Source organism: Monopterus albus, unplaced genomic scaffold (assembly GCF_001952655.1).
Source record: "Monopterus albus unplaced genomic scaffold, M_albus_1.0 scaffold18.1, whole genome shotgun sequence".
In the NCBI taxonomy this organism is placed as follows: Eukaryota; Metazoa; Chordata; class Actinopteri; order Synbranchiformes; family Synbranchidae; genus Monopterus; species Monopterus albus.
Genome location: NW_018127898.1, coordinates 5,468,500 through 5,487,786, shown reverse-complemented (window position 1 = coordinate 5,487,786; position 19,287 = coordinate 5,468,500). Strand labels below are relative to the sequence as shown.

General features: G+C 40.5%; 1 protein-coding gene across 1 annotated transcript in view; it reads left to right on the top strand.

Annotated features, from left to right (window-relative positions):
- Positions 1 to 19,287, top strand: part of magi1b (membrane associated guanylate kinase, WW and PDZ domain containing 1b) — a 133,436-nt gene that overhangs the window by 71,850 nt on the left and 42,299 nt on the right. Inside the window, 5 exon segments of the mRNA XM_020592728.1 lie at positions 8,629 to 8,748; positions 13,643 to 13,707; positions 13,709 to 13,877; positions 16,683 to 16,908; positions 18,069 to 18,151. Of these exon segments, the coding sequence (XP_020448384.1) occupies positions 8,629 to 8,748; positions 13,643 to 13,707; positions 13,709 to 13,877; positions 16,683 to 16,908; positions 18,069 to 18,151 (663 nt within the window).

Here is a 19,287-nt window from a genome sequence, read left to right as displayed (position 1 = left end):
TGATATGATTGAAAGATGACCGAGCACAATTTGATATTGATCTTTTGTAAGCTGAGTGACAGTATAGACAAGGCCAAGGTCAGCGCGACAGTTATGACCAGTTGCTGTTGTGTATTGATTGTGGTTTGAAAGACATCATGGTGTCACTGGATGTTCTCTGTCGCTGATAAACCTAATCCTGAGACACTGTGTGGATCGGCAGTGCCAAGGTCAAGATGACGCCAAAGTGGTCACTATTGGCTTTAGGACTTGTTAAACAGCTGTACAGAGGGTGAATTTCATATAACTCACCTATTGAAATTATATCGAGACCAAAAAATTACACATAATTAAGTGCATGGCCACTTTGAATGACAGGCAGAAGGGTCCCACCATAGGTGGATAACTTGCTAGCTGTCTAGTCAGCTCCACTTATGCACCACATCTTTGCCCTTTTTGGATTAACGTAGCAGGTGGAATGAGGCACTACCAATATGGTAACGGCCTGACTTGAGATTCAAAACCTCTCTTTGGAAAACCAATGAGTGATGTCACTATGGATTTGTCCACCTTTTATATACAGCCAGTGGGTAAAATGCAACTCCCTGCTGTGCTTTAATGCAAGGGTGCCGCATTAGTCAAGGGGTGAGAAGTTGCAGGGAGAGTGTTGCAGCTGTGTACAATATAGCCACATTGTGACAAGTTGACATGATTGGCTTCATTCACATTTCCAGCCAACAAGATTCCCTGGCATTTTGATTATCCATGCTGATAACATAGCCTACTCTACCTTAGCACCAATTTATACCACCAGTGTGACAGATTAAGAACAGTTTAACATCTCTAGTACCCTAACTACAGACAGTGCATGGTGTCACAATGGTTTGTTAACTGTGACCCACATTCGAGAGTGAATAGCAGTGAATTCTTATGCTAGCAGGGTTAACAAGAGAGTCTTCTTCCTGTGAGCATCCATGTTCTGACTGTCCCCTGTACATGATTGGTCAGTGCAGTGCGTTTGCCGGATGATGTCCTGTGTGGTGCAGTGAAAGCTGAACTAGATCCAACTTTTTCCAGAGGATAGGTCTGAGTCATTTTGCCGGAGACCCCTGTAGTGCTGGTGCCGGCTGTGGTGAATGCACTCCCCCATAGAAATGAATGAAGAGGGCTTAGTTTTTTTTCACACCTTTGAAACTCAGGCCTCAGACTGAGTTTCAAGAGTGTGAAAAAATACAGCCTTCTCCATTCATTCATCTGCACCGGATAGTGACATCATCTGGCCAAGGCACTGTTTTGACAAATCAAAAGGATGGCCACGGGAAGAAGACTTTTTTGTTTATCTTGTTAGCATGAGCATTCACTGCTGTTCACTCTCCAGTTTGGGTCACACTACTATTCACTGTCAAATATGGGCCTCAGTTTACAAACCATAATGACTTGCCATGTGTTTTCATTAGTTCTGGATGTTAAATAGTTTATCTATAAGTGTGACACACTGGTGGTAGAATTGGTGCTAAGGTAGAGTAGTCTATGTTAGCAGCATGGCTAGCTAAAGCTCAACACAAGTGGGCTGGAAACTAGGGATAGGCATTTCAAGCTAAAATACTGTTCGATATTCTGTAGGAACTATTCAACAATTATTCGAAGAATCATCAGTTGCCACCCAACTGATGATGTGCATGCGAAACTTGGCATAAACATGCTTTATGCCTGTTGAAGTCTAATTTAGAGTTGCCCATCAACCTAACCTGCATGTCTTTGGGCTGTTGGAGGAAACCGAAGCGCCTGGAGAAAACCCACGCAGGCACAGGGAACTCATGCAGACGCTGCACAGAAAGGCACTGGGGGCAAGCCCAGAACCTTCTTGCTGTGAGATAACAGTGCTAACCACTGCTCCACCATGCCACCCTCACAAGTCATTTACTAATATACACAATACTTAAACAACAGTATACCTATAAAATGTTAGCATGAAGTACTGTCATGAAAATACTGCATTCACTAGAACACATCCAGTAAGGACCCACCATGCCTCTCTGGCTTCAAACAGTAAACTGAACCAAAATAATCAGAACAGAAATCTGATATTTCTGCATATGTCTCAGCTTCTTCCACATAAAAAATGAGGATGCATCAGTACAGAGCCAGAGAAGACCATTGAAAATGATCTATGATATAAAATAAGTGGCCGTTAGAATGGCAATACAGAAAAACACTTATTTGATCACATTACATTTATGACTATGCATCTGACCAGGTGAATGGTTTCAGGGTTTTTTTGTCAGCCATGGTGCAGACAGAGGTATTTAACAAGCTCTGTGCCAGGTGACATGCGCAGATACCCATCCAAGTACAACCATGTTTCCCAAAAACTTGGGATACTGAATAGTTTGTAATTAAAATGGAATAAAATGTTTTGAAACCCCCTTTTACACCATATTAATTTGGTAACAGTTCAAAGAAAAGGTGTCTGATGCTCAATTTAATATATTTAAAAATAAATAAAAGTTGGGACAGGGGCAACAAAACACTGAAAACTTTATGTAATGTTAAAAACAATACACCTGAACATTTGACCACTAACTGGCAACAGATCTTGTGGCCCTCAGGCAACACTGCATTAAAAGCAGACACGATTCCGTAGTGGAAATCATTGCATGGGCTCTGAAATCCACTGGCAGTGAACAAACTTTGTTGCTACATCCACAAATACATGTTGAACACTTCAGTGCAAACAAAAAAACATTTATAAACAAAATCCTTAAATGCACCACTTCATGGGCCTGAATTTATTTAAGACAGACTGAGGTGAAGTGGAAAAGTGTCCTGTGATCTGTCGAGCCTACACTTGGATATCACTTTGGAAATGATGAACACCACGTCCTCAGGGCTAAAGAGGTGAGGGGGCCATCCAGCTTGTTATCAGCACACAATTCAACCAGTATCAGTGATGGTGCATTAGTGAACAATATACAGTATACAGGTTTTGGAGCAACATATGCAGCCATCCAGACAAGTTTTTCAGGGTAGGCCTTATTTATTTCAGCAAGACAGTATCGGACCACATTGTGCATGTATTGCAACAGCATGACTCTGTAGTGAGAGTCTGGGTGCTAAACTAGACTGCCTGAAGTCCAGACCTGTCACCCACCGAACACAAGTGCTCAGTGGTGCTTGATGTTAGGTTTTCAGTCCTGTCAGTGCTCTTCCTTACAGTTCAGAGTTTCAGAGTGGGACTGTGGATGCAGAGCAAACAGTGGAAGGACTGGTTAGACATTTTATTTTGGATAAGTATGGACTGAGAGGTCAGTGAGTTCAGAAGCTTAACAGACTGGGGATTGCCTTGCTGTTCTCCATCAGTGGTAGGCTCTGAAACATTTTATCAGATAGAGGTATAGATAAATAATGGGAAGGATGAGAAGTGTCCTTGATAATGCAGGGCATTTTGTGAATGCCAGAGAGAGCAGAGACATCTGAATGGTGTTTTCTGTTGGCCTTTTAATGTACTATAGTGACTGAAGGTCTAATACATAGCAGGATCCTTTCTATGGTGCCTCTCTAGAATGCAGACTGGACTTTGATTGGAGGTTGCTGCAGGAAGTTTAACAATTGAGGGTTTTGTAGCCAGGTAGGATGGTATGTAAGATATTCACTAAGGTGCACACTGCTTTTCAATGGGATATATGGTCAAGATGGAACTTGAAGTCTATTGTCAATCTTTTCTGTGTTAATTAAAAGAGACAATATTTACATCCACTCCTTACCACTGCTGCTGATATGGCAAGTTACGTCATAAATAAGAGTGCCCTGGGCACACATTCTTGTGCTCAATTGAGAGAAGTGGAGACGTTGCTGATTATACTGAGGACTTTCCAGCTGAATTTAAAAATTTAGTTTGTTTACTGCTGTGTTTTATTTGTGAAAGCTTTGAAGGAGTTATAGTATTTAAAACTAAGCTCAAGTCACTAATACAGTCCTAGTTATTCTGCAGGTTAGTGCTGTCTAGAAGGTTGGTGCTCACTAGTTCTTCTATGGTGTGATGCCAAAACACCATATAACATTACTCGGCAACTCACCGTGGTAACAATTCAGAAATGTGCTTGTAAATAGTGTAAAGTAACATACTATGTATACTCCCCTAAAGTGTTTACTTGTATCATTGTACAAAGGAGAGAAGTATTGCTGCCATGATAACTTTTCTAAGTTGTGTTTGGCCTTAAAAGTATGTCTTGATACTTGATAAACCTTAAAGCTATAATTACAGCCTTCTTTCTTTCTTTAAAAATGTAATTCACCCACAACAAGGCAGCACTTTGAGTTGTTTTGCCATAGTTGTGGTCAATGTGCAATGCTGAGTCACACAAGAATAACTACAGCAAAGTTAGTCAACGCTGAATAACTGTAGATACAATACAGAGGTCAGGTCTCCTCATTGTGGGGGTCTAATCTGGTAGCCGTGGGTGGGTCACAGCATAGACAGGACAGTGCTCCCTCTGTCGCTGTTATGGTAATGAAAGAGACAGAGACAGAGAGAGAGAGAGAGAGAGAGAGTATGTGTATTGTAGGGGAGATGGGTATATAAAGCTCCATTAAGTGATTACCCTCCGTCCTGTTTAGCCCCAAACCATGCCATTTGGTGGCCATGCACCTCCTCCCCATTGTCAGAGAGCAAGTGTGTGTATATCTGTGTTTGTGTGTTCATGTGAGTGTGCTGGCGGGTAGGGGGTGGAACAGTTTCTCATTTTACCAAGAGGTGTTCCAACCATTTTTTACCATTATAAGACAAAGCAGGTGTGCAAAGGTATGTTTGACATTCACACACATATGCCAACTATAAGACTTCTCTGTGATGGCCGGTATGAGATGAGAATCAGTCCTTTGCTGGATTGCCAGAGGGAAAAGGCTGGTTTGTCATTGTGAGGGACAGGACTGTTTTGCAAACTATGCATGCTTTACATCCAGCTTTACATTCATGTAGTTAAATCTTCAGACGTGTTCATTTTGAATATAGTCTCTTAGTCTAATATTGGTTTCACTCAGTGTAATTCAAAAAAGAAGCAGAGGCTTTAATTTTGCTGTCTATGAGTAAGCTGGTTGATTAGCTTGTAGCTGCTACCATGGCCAAGTTTAGCCACTTTGTGACTAACAAGTCATCGAAACTTGTCCTCTATACAGCATTTGTTTTCAGTCCCTGTCAGAATTTTATACATAATATGGTACTTTTTCAGAAAACAGAGACGCAGCATTAAAATTTTTATTTATGTGTATGCTTTAATTTGTTTGGTAATTCGTGACAGTAAAGCAGTCTTGACAATGTATGCCCTACCTTCCAGTAGCTGAGAACATGTTTACAGTGGAAAACGTGGTTGCCTTAAAGCACAGTGTTTTGCAGAACTTGCACAAAGTTAGTCATAAGATACTACTGTGGCAAGATAAAAGAGAGATGAGGTTTGACTTTTCTCAATATGGTGTAACATGGAGGTGACTTCAGTCATTATTCAGGCTTGACTCTCATCCAAAAATGTCAGCTCTTGATGCTCTTGTTTCCAGAACTCACCATTACAAACATAATTCAGTCTAAACATGGAAGTTGGATGTCCAGCCTTGTATGAACCAAGTATAAGCAGGCAAATCAGAATTCTAACGTATTCAGAATAGAGTCGGTGTCAAAACCATAGTAGTCACTGTAAATGTTTGTTTTTTCTCTTCTGTTTTCTTTCAACATCTTTCATTCAAAATCTATAGACATTGATGCATGAAGACAAAGAAACGACTTTTTCCCTTTACTTTTTTGAGGAATACACAGTCCTAGATTACTTCTTGTTGTGTATTTTACACTCACAAGCTGCAGTACATTTACAGTTTTTGTGGACATTGATGCATGTGTTTTGATGCAGCAGTACTGGTTCTGAGCTCCCTGTGCTACAGTAACTGCCAATATCTTAACACTTGAATCCTTGATCATCTTCTTGAAATGTTAATGAGTTTTTTTCGTGCCCACACACCCATCTCAGCTGATGAAGATGCTGAAACTGTTAAGCCATGAGCTTGCCAGTGCTAGAACACCCTCACAGCAAATCTCCAAGGTGTTATTGTATGTGCCAGTAGCTGGATTATGCTAACTCTGCTTTGGTAGTCTCTCCATCTTTCTCCACATCTTAGAAGTCAGCATTTGAAAGAGCCACCATTTGAGTCATCCAGTCCCAAACCAGTCAGAAATCTTTATGTATGGTTCTCAGTCCAAACCTGTCTTTCCTTGTCACTCTATTTCACAGCTTGGTCAATGGAGCTTTTGTGGGGAGGGGTTACTGAATGAATTAAGCCTATAGCAATGACAGTGTCTCACTCCTGGGTCTAAGCCAACACTCTGCTTTTCTGTCCCTTTTGAAACACCAGTCACAATTCGACTTCCTATTTGGCTTTCTAAGAGCAGCAGTGTCTAAATGGAGTCGAATCAATGGCCACTTTTGTGTGGGAAGTGAACTGACAGTCGGCTGAGTGCTCGGGCTCAGCTGAGGACTCTCCAAGGTTGATACTCTGTAAAAGACTTGGTCCTTCGGAATGAACAAACTGATGCAGTTTGTTTGATAGACTTCAGAAAGGATTTGTTTCACTTTAAATCAGTTTTCTGCTGGTGCATGAGGATCTGGTCACAAATAATTGAGTTCTGGAAGTTTGTGAGCACTAAATTTTGAAAGCTAGTGATGCCCCCTCTGCGTCCCTCAATACAGTAGCCCATAACAAAGATTATCAACTATGATTGTGACAGCTGGGTAATCAAACTGACTAAGATGTAAGGAAAAGACACAAGTGAAGGAAACAACTGTGCATATAAGAGACTTGGGATGTATCCTAAATGTATTGTTTGCTTGTGAGAGCGTAATGCATGCTTGCTTGAGTTAGGATCCTCACGTCTGTGATTTATCACCAGTGTCACTGAATGTGGCTGCAGTGGGAGCCTCTGCCCGTATCCCCACACAGCTATTTTTACCAACTTATTGCTTACCAAACCACTGGTGACAGAGAGTGATCAGAAGATAAGATGAATAGACAGAGAGGGGGAAGGTGAGCAATGGAAGCAAATAAGAAGGGAAAGACCTTTGCCAAACAGATGTCCATCAGGACAAACCAAATGAGAGAGTTATGCTGTCCTTTGGACTGTCTAGGTGATTTAATTTTTTTTCTTCTTTTTCTATGTTAAAATAAGAGCTCAGAGCAAGAGAGCTAGTGAAAAGACAGTGTGAGTTTTACAGTCAGTTGTGTTGTCATCTCACCATTGTCTCGGCTGTAAGCAGTTTACCACTGATACCACACTGGCCAACTGTCAGCAGCCATTAATGGCAAGTGCTATAATTTCACCGGCTACATGCCAAACAATATGCACACATTCACATACACTCCCACTCCCCTACATATGGCAGTATCCCACTAAGGTGATACTTTGATACCTCACACTACCCCAGTGTGAAGGAACATCATGACAAACAATGGATCATCTCCCTTGTGGCGCCTGCTATAGGGCTGCCACTGACCATTTTTCTATCAATTAATCTACTGACTATTTTACCAACTAGCTGTTTAGTTTTCCTCCGAATAGGAATGTCCCCACAAGCGCAACATGCAAGAACCACAGACTGTGTAATAGAAAGCACAAACTCAGTGCACACGTACACTGACATCATCAATAAATGTAGAATAAACACAGCCTAAACAGTTTCTGACTTAATTGATTGATCTGATTTTCTTACACTTAATCAATGGAAATTCAAATGTAGATTCAAAATGACAACTTTATGGTTTTAATAATTGTTTAGCATCTACAAGGAAAAAAGAATCTTTATAAAAAAAAAATCTCCCTACTTAGAATTTAATAAACATGAACAAACAACATAGCGGAGTTTTCTTTCTGTCTGTTTATCATGCAGAATAGTGCCTGTGTGTTTTCTCTTCAGGTGCTTGTCCATTGCACTAGTGCTGCTAACCACTTTGTTGTATTGATAATTTGAAGTTCTCCTATACTTTAGAAGCCTTGTATCTTTTACACTGAAACTTTTGTGCAGACAAATGAGACTCTGTAGACTCCGCTGCAGCTGCCAAGGTTTTTTTAAAACTATAGCGTTGACAGCGGTCGACCAATGACTGGAGCAAAAAAAAAAAAGACGACTGACAAGCATGCAGCAACTACAGTGATAGCCCTCTGTGAATTTTACTGGTGGTTATGGTTGGTAACCAGCTATGTAGTGATACTGAACAAAAACATTTGTTTTCATGAATGACTGAAGAATTTTAGAAATCAAAAAGTTCATAATAATACTGATGTCAACATATTTTCAAAGTTGAAGTAAATGCCAACTAATTGCAGCAGCCCTAGTTTACTGTAACTATAGAGTGAGGAATATTCAGAGCTGTTCTTTCTATCAAGTTATTCATGATTTTTATCCACCTATTTCACATTATTTAACACTGTAAATACAATCTCAGACTCTGTACATCCTGTGCTGTGTTTACTTTAAAAGCTGGACATGTGGAAAGTGTTTGTCAAATATATAATATTAAGAAGAAGACGGCTGTTAAACCAGTTTTCTGATGTCTTTAAAAAAGGCGATGTTTAGTGAATTTGCTAATTCCTACTTTGTCTTTGATGCCCAGGTACCACCCGAGCCCCACGTGAAGGAGAGGTTTCTGGCGTAGACTACAACTTCCTGTCAGTGGAAGACTTCCTGAAATTGGATAAGAGTGGAACTCTGTTGGAAATAGGAACATATGACGGTAAAACAAAAAATTAACTCATTTAATCATAGGTGTTTTGAGTACTCCTACAGGTATATAAAAAAAATATGTTGGGGTTTGCTAACTAGAGGGAACATACCTAGATACCTGAAGAAGAGGAGGAATCGTGTTTTTGCGGCAGCAGGATAATCTGCCTTTTCTTGACGGGGCTCACAGACACAGTCGCGGTGGGACAGTGTTACATGTACCTTTTTCACACCATCGTATCATTAGGACTTAAAAAGTGGTGAATTCAGTTCCCTCAGAAAAGCCTGAAAAGATATTAAAAGTCTTACACTTCATTAACAAAGTCTTATTATATATTATGTTTATTTTTTTCTCATTTTTGTGTTATTTCAACTTTAGCAAAAACTTGGAATCACTTAATACTTAATACATTTTTTTAGTTGGTTAATCTATCCATCGGTTTTCTGCTGCTTATTTGAGTCCAAAGCAAATTAATTCATTAGCTCTTGTAGAAGTTATTGCTATGTTCTGCTGGAAAATACAGGCAATAATGTGACAAATAAATCAATTCAGGTGAAAAGGTAAATTCATATTCTTAATGTATAATTGTTTGCCTTACTGGCCCTATTGGTTTTCCATCATCCTTTGACAGGTATGATGGTGAAGCACCATGTGGTATTAAAATGTAATTTTGGTTAACACTGCGGAAACCCTGTACACAAAATAGACTTTTGCAAATCCTGCTTGCATTTACTGGATGCCATTCAGAAGAACATATGAGCCTTCAGTAACACTAATGTACTCGATGCTTTCAGTACACAGGAATTCTCAGACAACTTTTGCTCTCTCTCTCTCTCTCTGTGTGTGTCAGTAAGTGAACATACTCAAATCCTCAAGTGGCATGTATTGTGACTTAGGACAGGTGTGCCAGGCTTGAATGACAGAAAATAACCAAGTCCCTTTGTAGCTCCAGCCAGCGCTTCAACTTCCCCATACATTGTCAGCATGCAGACGTGTTGTACCCCCATCCAGGCCAGTCAGCCTACTTCTGGACAGGTGCACCTGCTGGCACAGCAGGCAAGGGAACCTTGCTCCCTCCCTGCCTCCAGCTGGCACTCCAGTCAAGTCAGTTACAGTCAAATCTTAATGTCAGTCCCTTTGAGTCAAAGAGCACATTGTTCATTCTTTGCACATTCACTAGTCACACTGAAAGAAATCCATTGCTCAAACGTCTCAACAGATGATCCCTTCAATGCATCATAGTCCAATGCAGCACGAAGGCAGTTGTACTTTTTGATTTTCTCAAATGGAAAAACTCATGTACTCTTGCTTTTTGGAATGCTACTGCATTTGCCCTCAATCTGTCCACCAAAAATGTAGGTCAGATAGCCCACAGCAACATGTTCACCTCCTTTCTAAAGGAACTGTAAAAGATATAACTTTCAGAATTGTTGGGAAGCACTAGCTTAACTAGACAAGAAAAGTAGATCACAAAAAAGTTTGCTTTAAAGCTGAAAAAAATGCAGTCAGAATCTGGATAGAATTTTTATTGCACTTAATTTGACTGGAGAGTTGTCAGTAGCCACTGTTAGTGTTTGACACTTGTACACAAGTAACACTTAGACACTTGTGCACACAAGCACACATTTCACACCATATTATGATGGTATGGGCAACAAAGGTGATTAGACTCTTTTAGTCTTCTGATCTATTTGATGTCCATTGTTTCCATTCCGATTATTTTAGACATTTGATTTTTATGCCTGGAATTGACATTAAATGTGGGACCCAAATAGAAAGATAGATTTTAAATTTGTTAGGAAAAAAAGAATGATAAACCTGCTCCTGAATCTCACCAAGACGGTCAACAACAATTAGTTTCAGTGCTGGAAAATACAGGCAATAATGTGACAAATAAATCAATTCAGGTGAAAAGGTAAATTCATATTCTTAATGTATAATTGTTTGCCTTACTGGCCCTATTGGTTTTCCATCATCCTTTGACAGGTATGATGGTGAAGCACCATGTGGTATTAAAATGTAATTTTGGTTAACACTGCGGAAACCCTGTACACAAAATAGACTTTTGCAAATCCTGCTTGCATTTACTGGATGCCATTCAGAAGAACATATGAGCCTTCAGTAACACTAATGTACTCGATGCTTTCAGTACACAGGAATTCTCAGACAACTTTCTCTCTCTCTCTCTCTCTGTGTGTGTCAGTAAGTGAACATACTCAAATCCTCAAGTGGCATGTATTGTGACTTAGGACAGGTGTGCCAGGCTTGAATGACAGAAAATAACCAAGTCCCTTTGTAGCTCCAGCCAGCGCTTCAACTTCCCCATACATTGTCAGCATGCAGACGTGTTGTACCCCCATCCAGGCCAGTCAGCCTACTTCTGGACAGGTGCACCTGCTGGCACAGCAGGCAAGGGAACCTTGCTCCCTCCCTGCCTCCAGCTGGCACTCCAGTCAAGTCAGTTACAGTCAAATCTTAATGTCAGTCCCTTTGAGTCAAAGAGCACATTGTTCATTCTTTGCACATTCACTAGTCACACTGAAAGAAATCCATTGCTCAAACGTCTCAACAGATGATCCCTTCAATGCATCATAGTCCAATGCAGCACGAAGGCAGTTGTACTTTTTGATTTTCTCAAATGGAAAAACTCATGTACTCTTGCTTTTTGGAATGCTACTGCATTTGCCCTCAATCTGTCCACCAAAAATGTAGGTCAGATAGCCCACAGCAACATGTTCACCTCCTTTCTAAAGGAACTGTAAAAGATATAACTTTCAGAATTGTTGGGAAGCACTAGCTTAACTAGACAAGAAAAGTAGATCACAAAAAAGTTTGCTTTAAAGCTGAAAAAAATGCAGTCAGAATCTGGATAGAATTTTTATTGCACTTAATTTGACTGGAGAGTTGTCAGTAGCCACTGTTAGTGTTTGACACTTGTACACAAGTAACACTTAGACACTTGTGCACACAAGCACACATTTCACACCATATTATGATGGTATGGGCAACAAAGGTGATTAGACTCTTTTAGTCTTCTGATCTATTTGATGTCCATTGTTTCCATTCCGATTATTTTAGACATTTGATTTTTATGCCTGGAATTGACATTAAATGTGGGACCCAAATAGAAAGATAGATTTTAAATTTGTTAGGAAAAAAAGAATGATAAACCTGCTCCTGAATCTCACCAAGACGGTCAACAACAATTAGTTTCAGTGATCATGGCACAAAGTCTGTCACATATGTTGCACAGCTCTTCTGCTTCGCTGATGAGCCAAAGACACTTGTGACACACTGGAAGGACTGTAAGCAACAATACTGCCCCATACAACTCACTTTCAGTGCCCACTCAACTTCTTCAGTGTTCCATAACAGATTTGCGTCCGATGATGTCAACAACAATTAGTTTCAGTGATCATGGCACAAAGTCTGTCACATATGTTGCACAGCTCTTCTGCTTCTAAACTTTTGCATAAGACTGTATGTTGCACAGCTCTTCTGCTTTGCTGATGAGCCAAAGACACTTGTGACACACTGGAAGGACTGTAAGCAACAATACTGCCCCATACAACTCACTTTCAGTGCCCACTCAACTTCTTCAGTGTTCCATAACAACAGATTTGCGTCCGATGACAGGCAAGGAGAAGCTAGTGAGGCCAATGGACTTCTGACTGGCAACTAGCATGCTCACTTCCACTGAAGACGGTATACAGGAAGTCTGAGACATACAGAAATCATCCTTTCCCTTCTGGAACTGCCAAGTTTCTAGCCAGCAATGCTTGAAGATGGGACAAGAGACTGATGTTATAAAAATGGGTGGGATGATACAAGGAACCAGAGCGAGGCACCGTTTCATCTGCCAGCCACTAGAACTAACAGTTATGCTGAAACCAAAGTAACATTTTTTTTTTAAACAGGAAAAATTGAGTTTATAGTTGTATCATTGGATTAGTCAAGTGTGCCCAACTGATGATTCAAATATTTTCCGCAGTTTTAAAGGCCTTGCAATTGAGTATAGTGACTAAAAATGAGAAAAAAAAAATGGTATGGCACACTGGTTCAAAAGACAAATGGGAAATATTTCAGTTATTACTCAATTTACTCTGAAATGAAATGATGTTTGGACTTAATAAAGAATGTTATACATGGTACCATGCCTGAACACCAAATTACTAATTCCTAAATCAGCTTTCACCTCAGGTCTATGTGTGGCATAGACCCTGGTGGGGTATAAGCTACAGACCAGCAAAGAGTCCTTACACCTGAATATTTCCTGACTGTAGGTTGTATGTTCTGTTGTAATATCTCTCCAACTGAAACTATAAACTGGGACTCCTCTGTAGAGATTAATATCACCAATAAAATTATCTTTTGGTCTACAGATATAATAATATGATTGATTGTTGACTTTTAAATATCGGGACTTTAGGACCATGCTTTTAGCATTTAAATAGTCTTTTGAAAACTGCCAATTTCCTGTTTGAATTATAAAGCATTTTGCCACCGTACCTTTTAATTGTGGTTTTGCTGCCTGTTGCCTTTATATTTTGGATGATTACGGTACCTTCTCTCATTAAGATATTGACTTTATGTTCTGGTTTTTAGATGGTAATGTCTCTACACAGTAGGTTTGCTTCATCATACTTAGGATAAAAATTAGTTCAGCATGTTTTGTTTTCTGCCCTTTAAAATTATCTTAGTTGAAATGTGGAACTGGCACTGGAGAACGATTTGACAGAAGAATGCAGCCTCTCTCTTTGCATACAAAGCCTGTGACTAAACCTCCTCCATCACAAAAAAAAATCTTGTGTGACCCTCTTTGCTTGTCCTCTTACTAAAATGCCCTTCTTTCTTTGCCTTTTTTTTTTTTTATCCCCCCCTCCCTGCCTTCTTGTTCGTTGCCTAGGTAACTATTATGGGACACCAAAGCCACCGGTGCAGCCCCCCAGTGGGAAAGTGATTAGCCGTAGCCGGTGATGCCCCACTGCCAGACAGGCTCAGCAGTAGCCTGCCGGGCTGGCAGAACACCACACCCCAACGCTCTAAGTCCTACAATGACATGTACAATGCTGAAATAGTGCCTGGAGAGCAGCAGCAGGAGGACGACGAGGACCTCCCTGACATGAACAGTAGCTTTACAGGTACGTACAGCAGATGGGTTGCTGCTCAAGTCATAAACTACTGCAAGAGCACAGTGTACAGATGTTGAGACTTTACTGACAGCTGGGTGGAAACTTATTTTATTTGGCTGGAAGTCACTTTTCAGAGACAGTTTCTCCAAATCCCAGACTGCCTTAAAAGTCACGAAGAAGAAGCTTTATTTTATTGTCATTGTAACATTGCAACACGTGCAACAAAATTTTGTTTGGAGCCAAGGGCCCCGGGCCACTGCATGCGTATGCACCGCCATCATGGGCAACTTGGGGGATTAGTGTGATCAGTCATGTAGTTTAACATAATGTAAATAGTAGAAAATGGAATTTTCAAATGTGTCAATCAGTTGGTAAACTCAGGTTTATAATAAAATACTGGTGAAGTCACTTTACTTGTCATGAGAAGTACTACTTGGCCTATGAAAGCAGTTGTGTAATGGTTTTGGTGGGAGTTTTGTCAGGTCTGAGAAAATAATCCTGATGATGTCATCTGGGTTGTCAGTGCTTGGCTACAAACTTGTGATAGAGGTCTATTGCAAACTACTATTAGAACCTCTTTAGGTCACGGTCACTTACAGTATAATCAGAGAGGGTCAGAGTCGGATAGAAGACACCATCCATGCGAAATGTACCACTTAATGTTTTGGCAATTTGACCTGTATGAGGGACTAAAATCTGTCTCCCCCATTCATGCAAATAAATAGATCGGTGGTTCGATTCCCGTTCTCCCCAGTACACATGTCCATCTGTCCCTGGGCAAAGACACTGAACCACAAGTTGCTCCTAATGGCCAGAGCAGCACCTTGTAGAGACAGCACCACCATTGGTGTGTGAGTTGGCACCAGAGGCGGCTGCCTCAGTTCTGTACCGAAGACAAATTCCTTTTCATACACACACACTGGGCACTGAATGCTCACAGTCCTCTAGCAGTTTGGCTGAGCACAGATGTGCACTTTTCCTGTTAAGACACACTTGAAACACATTCGGAAGCCAGCTGGAAACAGCATTCTGTTTCAAACAGATTTAGACACAATTTTGATTCATTTGGATAAAGAATACCAGGGAGCATCAGGCCCCACAGCTGGCAGCCTGCTCCAAACTAAATTACATTTGGCATCTTTGCACAGGCTACATCCAAACTAAAGCATCAGGTTTGGCATTGAAAAACACAGTGGGTGCAGGCTAGCTAGCTTCACTTGTCATAATTTTTCCTGAAACTGATTAACATCTGTCATGTGGCCAGCTGCATGCCACTTATTGATGGTCTACTGCTTTTTTTTTTTTATACTAGCCATACTTGTACATTAACTTGAGGAACATGCTTCTTCAGCTGGTGTGAACAAGTTTAGAACAAACAGACCTGAAGTCATTGGGTACACAGGAAGCTGTTTGCAGAGCTGTCTTCGACAGCAACCTGAGAACATGCTGTGCTGTATTTGCTTTGGATTATTACACTAGAATGCTATCCTACTTTCTGCAGCTTTGTTTAGAAGGATAGAGAAGGAGAATGTGAATGGCGATGGATGAAGTGGGAGGGGATGGAAGTGGAGAGATGGTAGCAGGAAATTAAATAGAAGGAGGGAGTGGCTGAGAGGGGGTAAAGGGGGCAAGACTGAAAAGGAGTGGACTGAGGGAGAAGGAGAAGCAAGGGGTGTTTGTATTTTGTGAAGAAGGATAAGCTCAGAAAACAAAGAAGTAGGAGAAAGAGCACAAAGTACTTGGAGAGAGAGCACTTTGGTGTGGCGAGGGGCTGCAGAATACAAGTGCTTCTTGGATTGGTGAGTAAGTGGTCTCTGGGTTTGACTACATCTGCCTGTATCCATGCATCCATAAATGTAAAATAGTGCCATCTGGCTGCAAGAATGCAGAGGCTGGATGACTGAGCAGCCTCCGTGTTTGAAATGATTTTTAATGATGTGCTTGGTCATTTGTGTTTGTGAGCGAGATGAAGATATCCTTTGTTTAATTTAAACTGTTTCCCGTCCCAATGCTGACACCAGTGCTGGTTTTAAAGGGGCTGTGTTAGTGGCGAATTTCCTGGCTTACTGCTCTCATTTTTTGATATTTCCTCTTGTGTGTTAGTAGGTCAGTAGGCATTGTGAAGAGCTTGACTCAGCCCAAAAGCTGTTTCTGCCATGTGTTTTTAGAAGGTGGGACCAAAAGTTGTTTATCTGCCATCTGTGATTGTGTGAACTATGAGGGTGTCGGTGAAGTGTGAGTGTGAAAAATTTGATAACAGGAAGCCAGGTGATAGAACTTCAGAGGCCATGATTCTACAGTAGGTGTGAACTGCCTACTCTTAACGGAAGCAAGTGTCTCTATAGTTGTAGGAAGTAGTATATTCGGAAGTAGTGTGATTTCTGTCAAAACACGATATGAAAGCTGTGGGAAGTCTTTTGACTGTAGCAATGGCAGGCTTTTCTGATCTTGGAAGTACTGGACTGCACTTTCAAAAGACATTTTTGTTGTTGCACTTCTGAAACATCTTAGGAGTACAAAGAAAGTATCTTTTTATCATAAATGTTTTTTTTATATGACACAGGGTGTCATATTAGAAACCTTTCTAACACCTGTGCTACATCTAATAGTGTTTTGTTCCTTGTCACTGAAAATCATCTCAAATTAGTCAGAGTTACTAAGCAGTGGGAATTATTGTTTTTGATCAGGTTTCAAGGCTTCTCTTGTGGCGCTAGACATTGGTTTCGCAGCTACTTTTTATCCTGAAAATGTAATCAGCCTCCTGTTAGCAAAATATTGCTTAACCCCAAGCTGTGCTGTCTTTTGGTCCCCCAGGAGACTCTAGCGAATTAGACGAGATTCAACACTCAGTGCGCCCCTTCGCCCCCCGCCAGAGTGACCCGTCCTACACTCAGACAACCCCCTCACCACCGGCCACCACGGACAGCACACAGCAGACACACTCTCACTTGAGCCATCCTCCCCCAGAGGATCCACTGGGACCTCTGCCTGACAATTGGGAGATGGCCTACACCGAGAACGGAGAGGTCTACTTTATAGAGTAAGTACCTTGGGGTACACAGTCACACTCACATTTATAATACAGTATGTCGGTGTTCACTTTTTGGTGGGTGCTGCTTTAGATGGAGTAAGTCGCTGTTTATGCTGCCTTTAGTTGTTCCAACTGTTTCAAAGTGGTGATATTTTCACATGGTCCTTTACATGTATTTGTATGTACATGTATGTAGTATATATAGCCCAATGTTTAACTCCTGTTTTCAGCTGGGAATTTTCATGAGATCTGGGGATATCTGGACACTGACTTGTCAGGTTTCATCTTGGAACAGGACATTAGGTTCGGAAACAAATCAAATCTTTTTCAAGCTCATATAGGCTACATATCCATGTTTTAACTTAATATAATATCTATTATTGGGGACAGTAATCGCAAGGTTTAGAAAATATATAATTTTAAAAGACGTGAAGGAATCATATATTTTATAATCATGTATATATCCCATATAAAATGATATTATCGAACGTGCTATTCACCTAAGATCATTTAGTTTCTGCAGCACCTGGCTCACATACAGCTTCTATACTTTCAGGCTTATAAGTGATGTTGAATTAAAATGTGGGGCAGTTTGGGCTGCCTGACGAAAAGTGAATTACCCTCAAAGACCCTGTCACATGTTTTGCTCCCAGTTTTCTTATACTGCTGAGTATAATGAACTTTGTCTGGGGTAAGTGCTGACATCTCTGTGAGATGGTGCTGTTTATGTATGAAGACTCTTAAAGAACAGTCTAGGTGCAGTGATTTATAACAGACTTGATTACTATGCTTTACTGTAATTGATGTCAGCGGTACAAAAGCTGTTTCTCTAACAAATCACACTAGAATGCTTTGTGTGTACTTTGGGCTGTTATTTTGTGAACACAAATATAATGAAAGCATTGATTTTCAGTCTTGTTAACCTTTGTTAATACTGTGAAAAGGTTAGAACATCCCCTGACTCCAGTATCCATATCAACAAATATGAATAGGCATGCCTCTCAATTCGTGATAAACCAAAAGTCTTCATTTCAGTGCCGTACTACAATCTTTAGATGCTGTCACAATCTTAGAAATCATTTTTTCTACATACCAGATGTGAGGAGAGAGATTTTTCACATCACTTTTTTTTATCTCCAGGTAATTTTATTCTTGTATGTTCTGTTTAGCCACAATACAAAGACCACTTCTTGGATAGACCCTCGGTGCCTGGACAAGCCTCAGAAACCCCTGGAAGAATATGAAGACGATGGTACGTCCACGTTTGACCACGGTTATTTATTCAGTGATGTAAATGAACACCAAATGTTGCACATCTTTTTGTTGTGATGTAGATGATTTGATTGTTTTGGAGGTTTCCTGGACTTTTTTCTCCTTTTTTAAATACATTTTTCCTTTCTTTTTTTAAGACTATTAGAAATGAAAACCTATAGATGACTAAAATATATCAGTAGTTAATCAACTGTGTCCATTAATGTTCATCTCTGCCACTACAAAAACAGATGCCAGAGCAGCGGTCCCCCCAGCAGCCTTTAGGTGTCAGTGTTGGGTCACAGAAAATAGTGGCACTGCTCTTCTGTGCTCATTCTGTCAGCAGATGCCCCACAGTTTCAAGGAACTGACTGCATCATCTAGGTCAAATAAGTAACGACCTCCTTGACCGAGGGCTCCCGCGGCTGCCTGCTTCTGAATGTTGAACACAGATTTTCAACCAACTCATTCAAAGTTCAAAGCGTTTATTTTGTCATATGCACAGTTAGGAAACATGTTTCCCTGTACAATGACATTCTTACTTTGCTGTCCACATGAATGCCACAAAATACAAATGAAATATAAAGTAGATAACACAAAATCTAAGGCACTTTAAGCAGCAACAGATGCAGCAATATAATAAAAAATATATAAGAATATAACAGAATGTATGCTGCATGGGAGCAGCATGTGCAGCAGTCAACAGTCAAAAATGCATACAGACACACAAAGATATTCATATTGTTTTTATAAACGTGATTTGTGCAATTAAATATATTATAATCCTCTTCTAAGGTGTGCATACACATGTATGATTGTATATGATAAATGGCTTGATTGATAGATAATGTTGTTAGCTGACAATTCAGATTGGATGAAATTCTACAGCAGTTCATCTTCAGTGTTCAGCCCACAAGTAGAGCTCCAGTCATTTGGTAGAAACATGCCATGTGACTTTTTTAAGTATGAATTGTCACATGGTGTTGAAGCACTGCCTTTAACGCTTGCCCCCTAGTGGCAAGACGTTGCTATCACATTTCACAGACTCACAGATCTTGTTCCCTCTTACCTCCCTGCCCCCGCACCCCTTTCTTTGCCTTCAACACTGATGCCATCCTGCTGTGCTGTTTGTCCTGC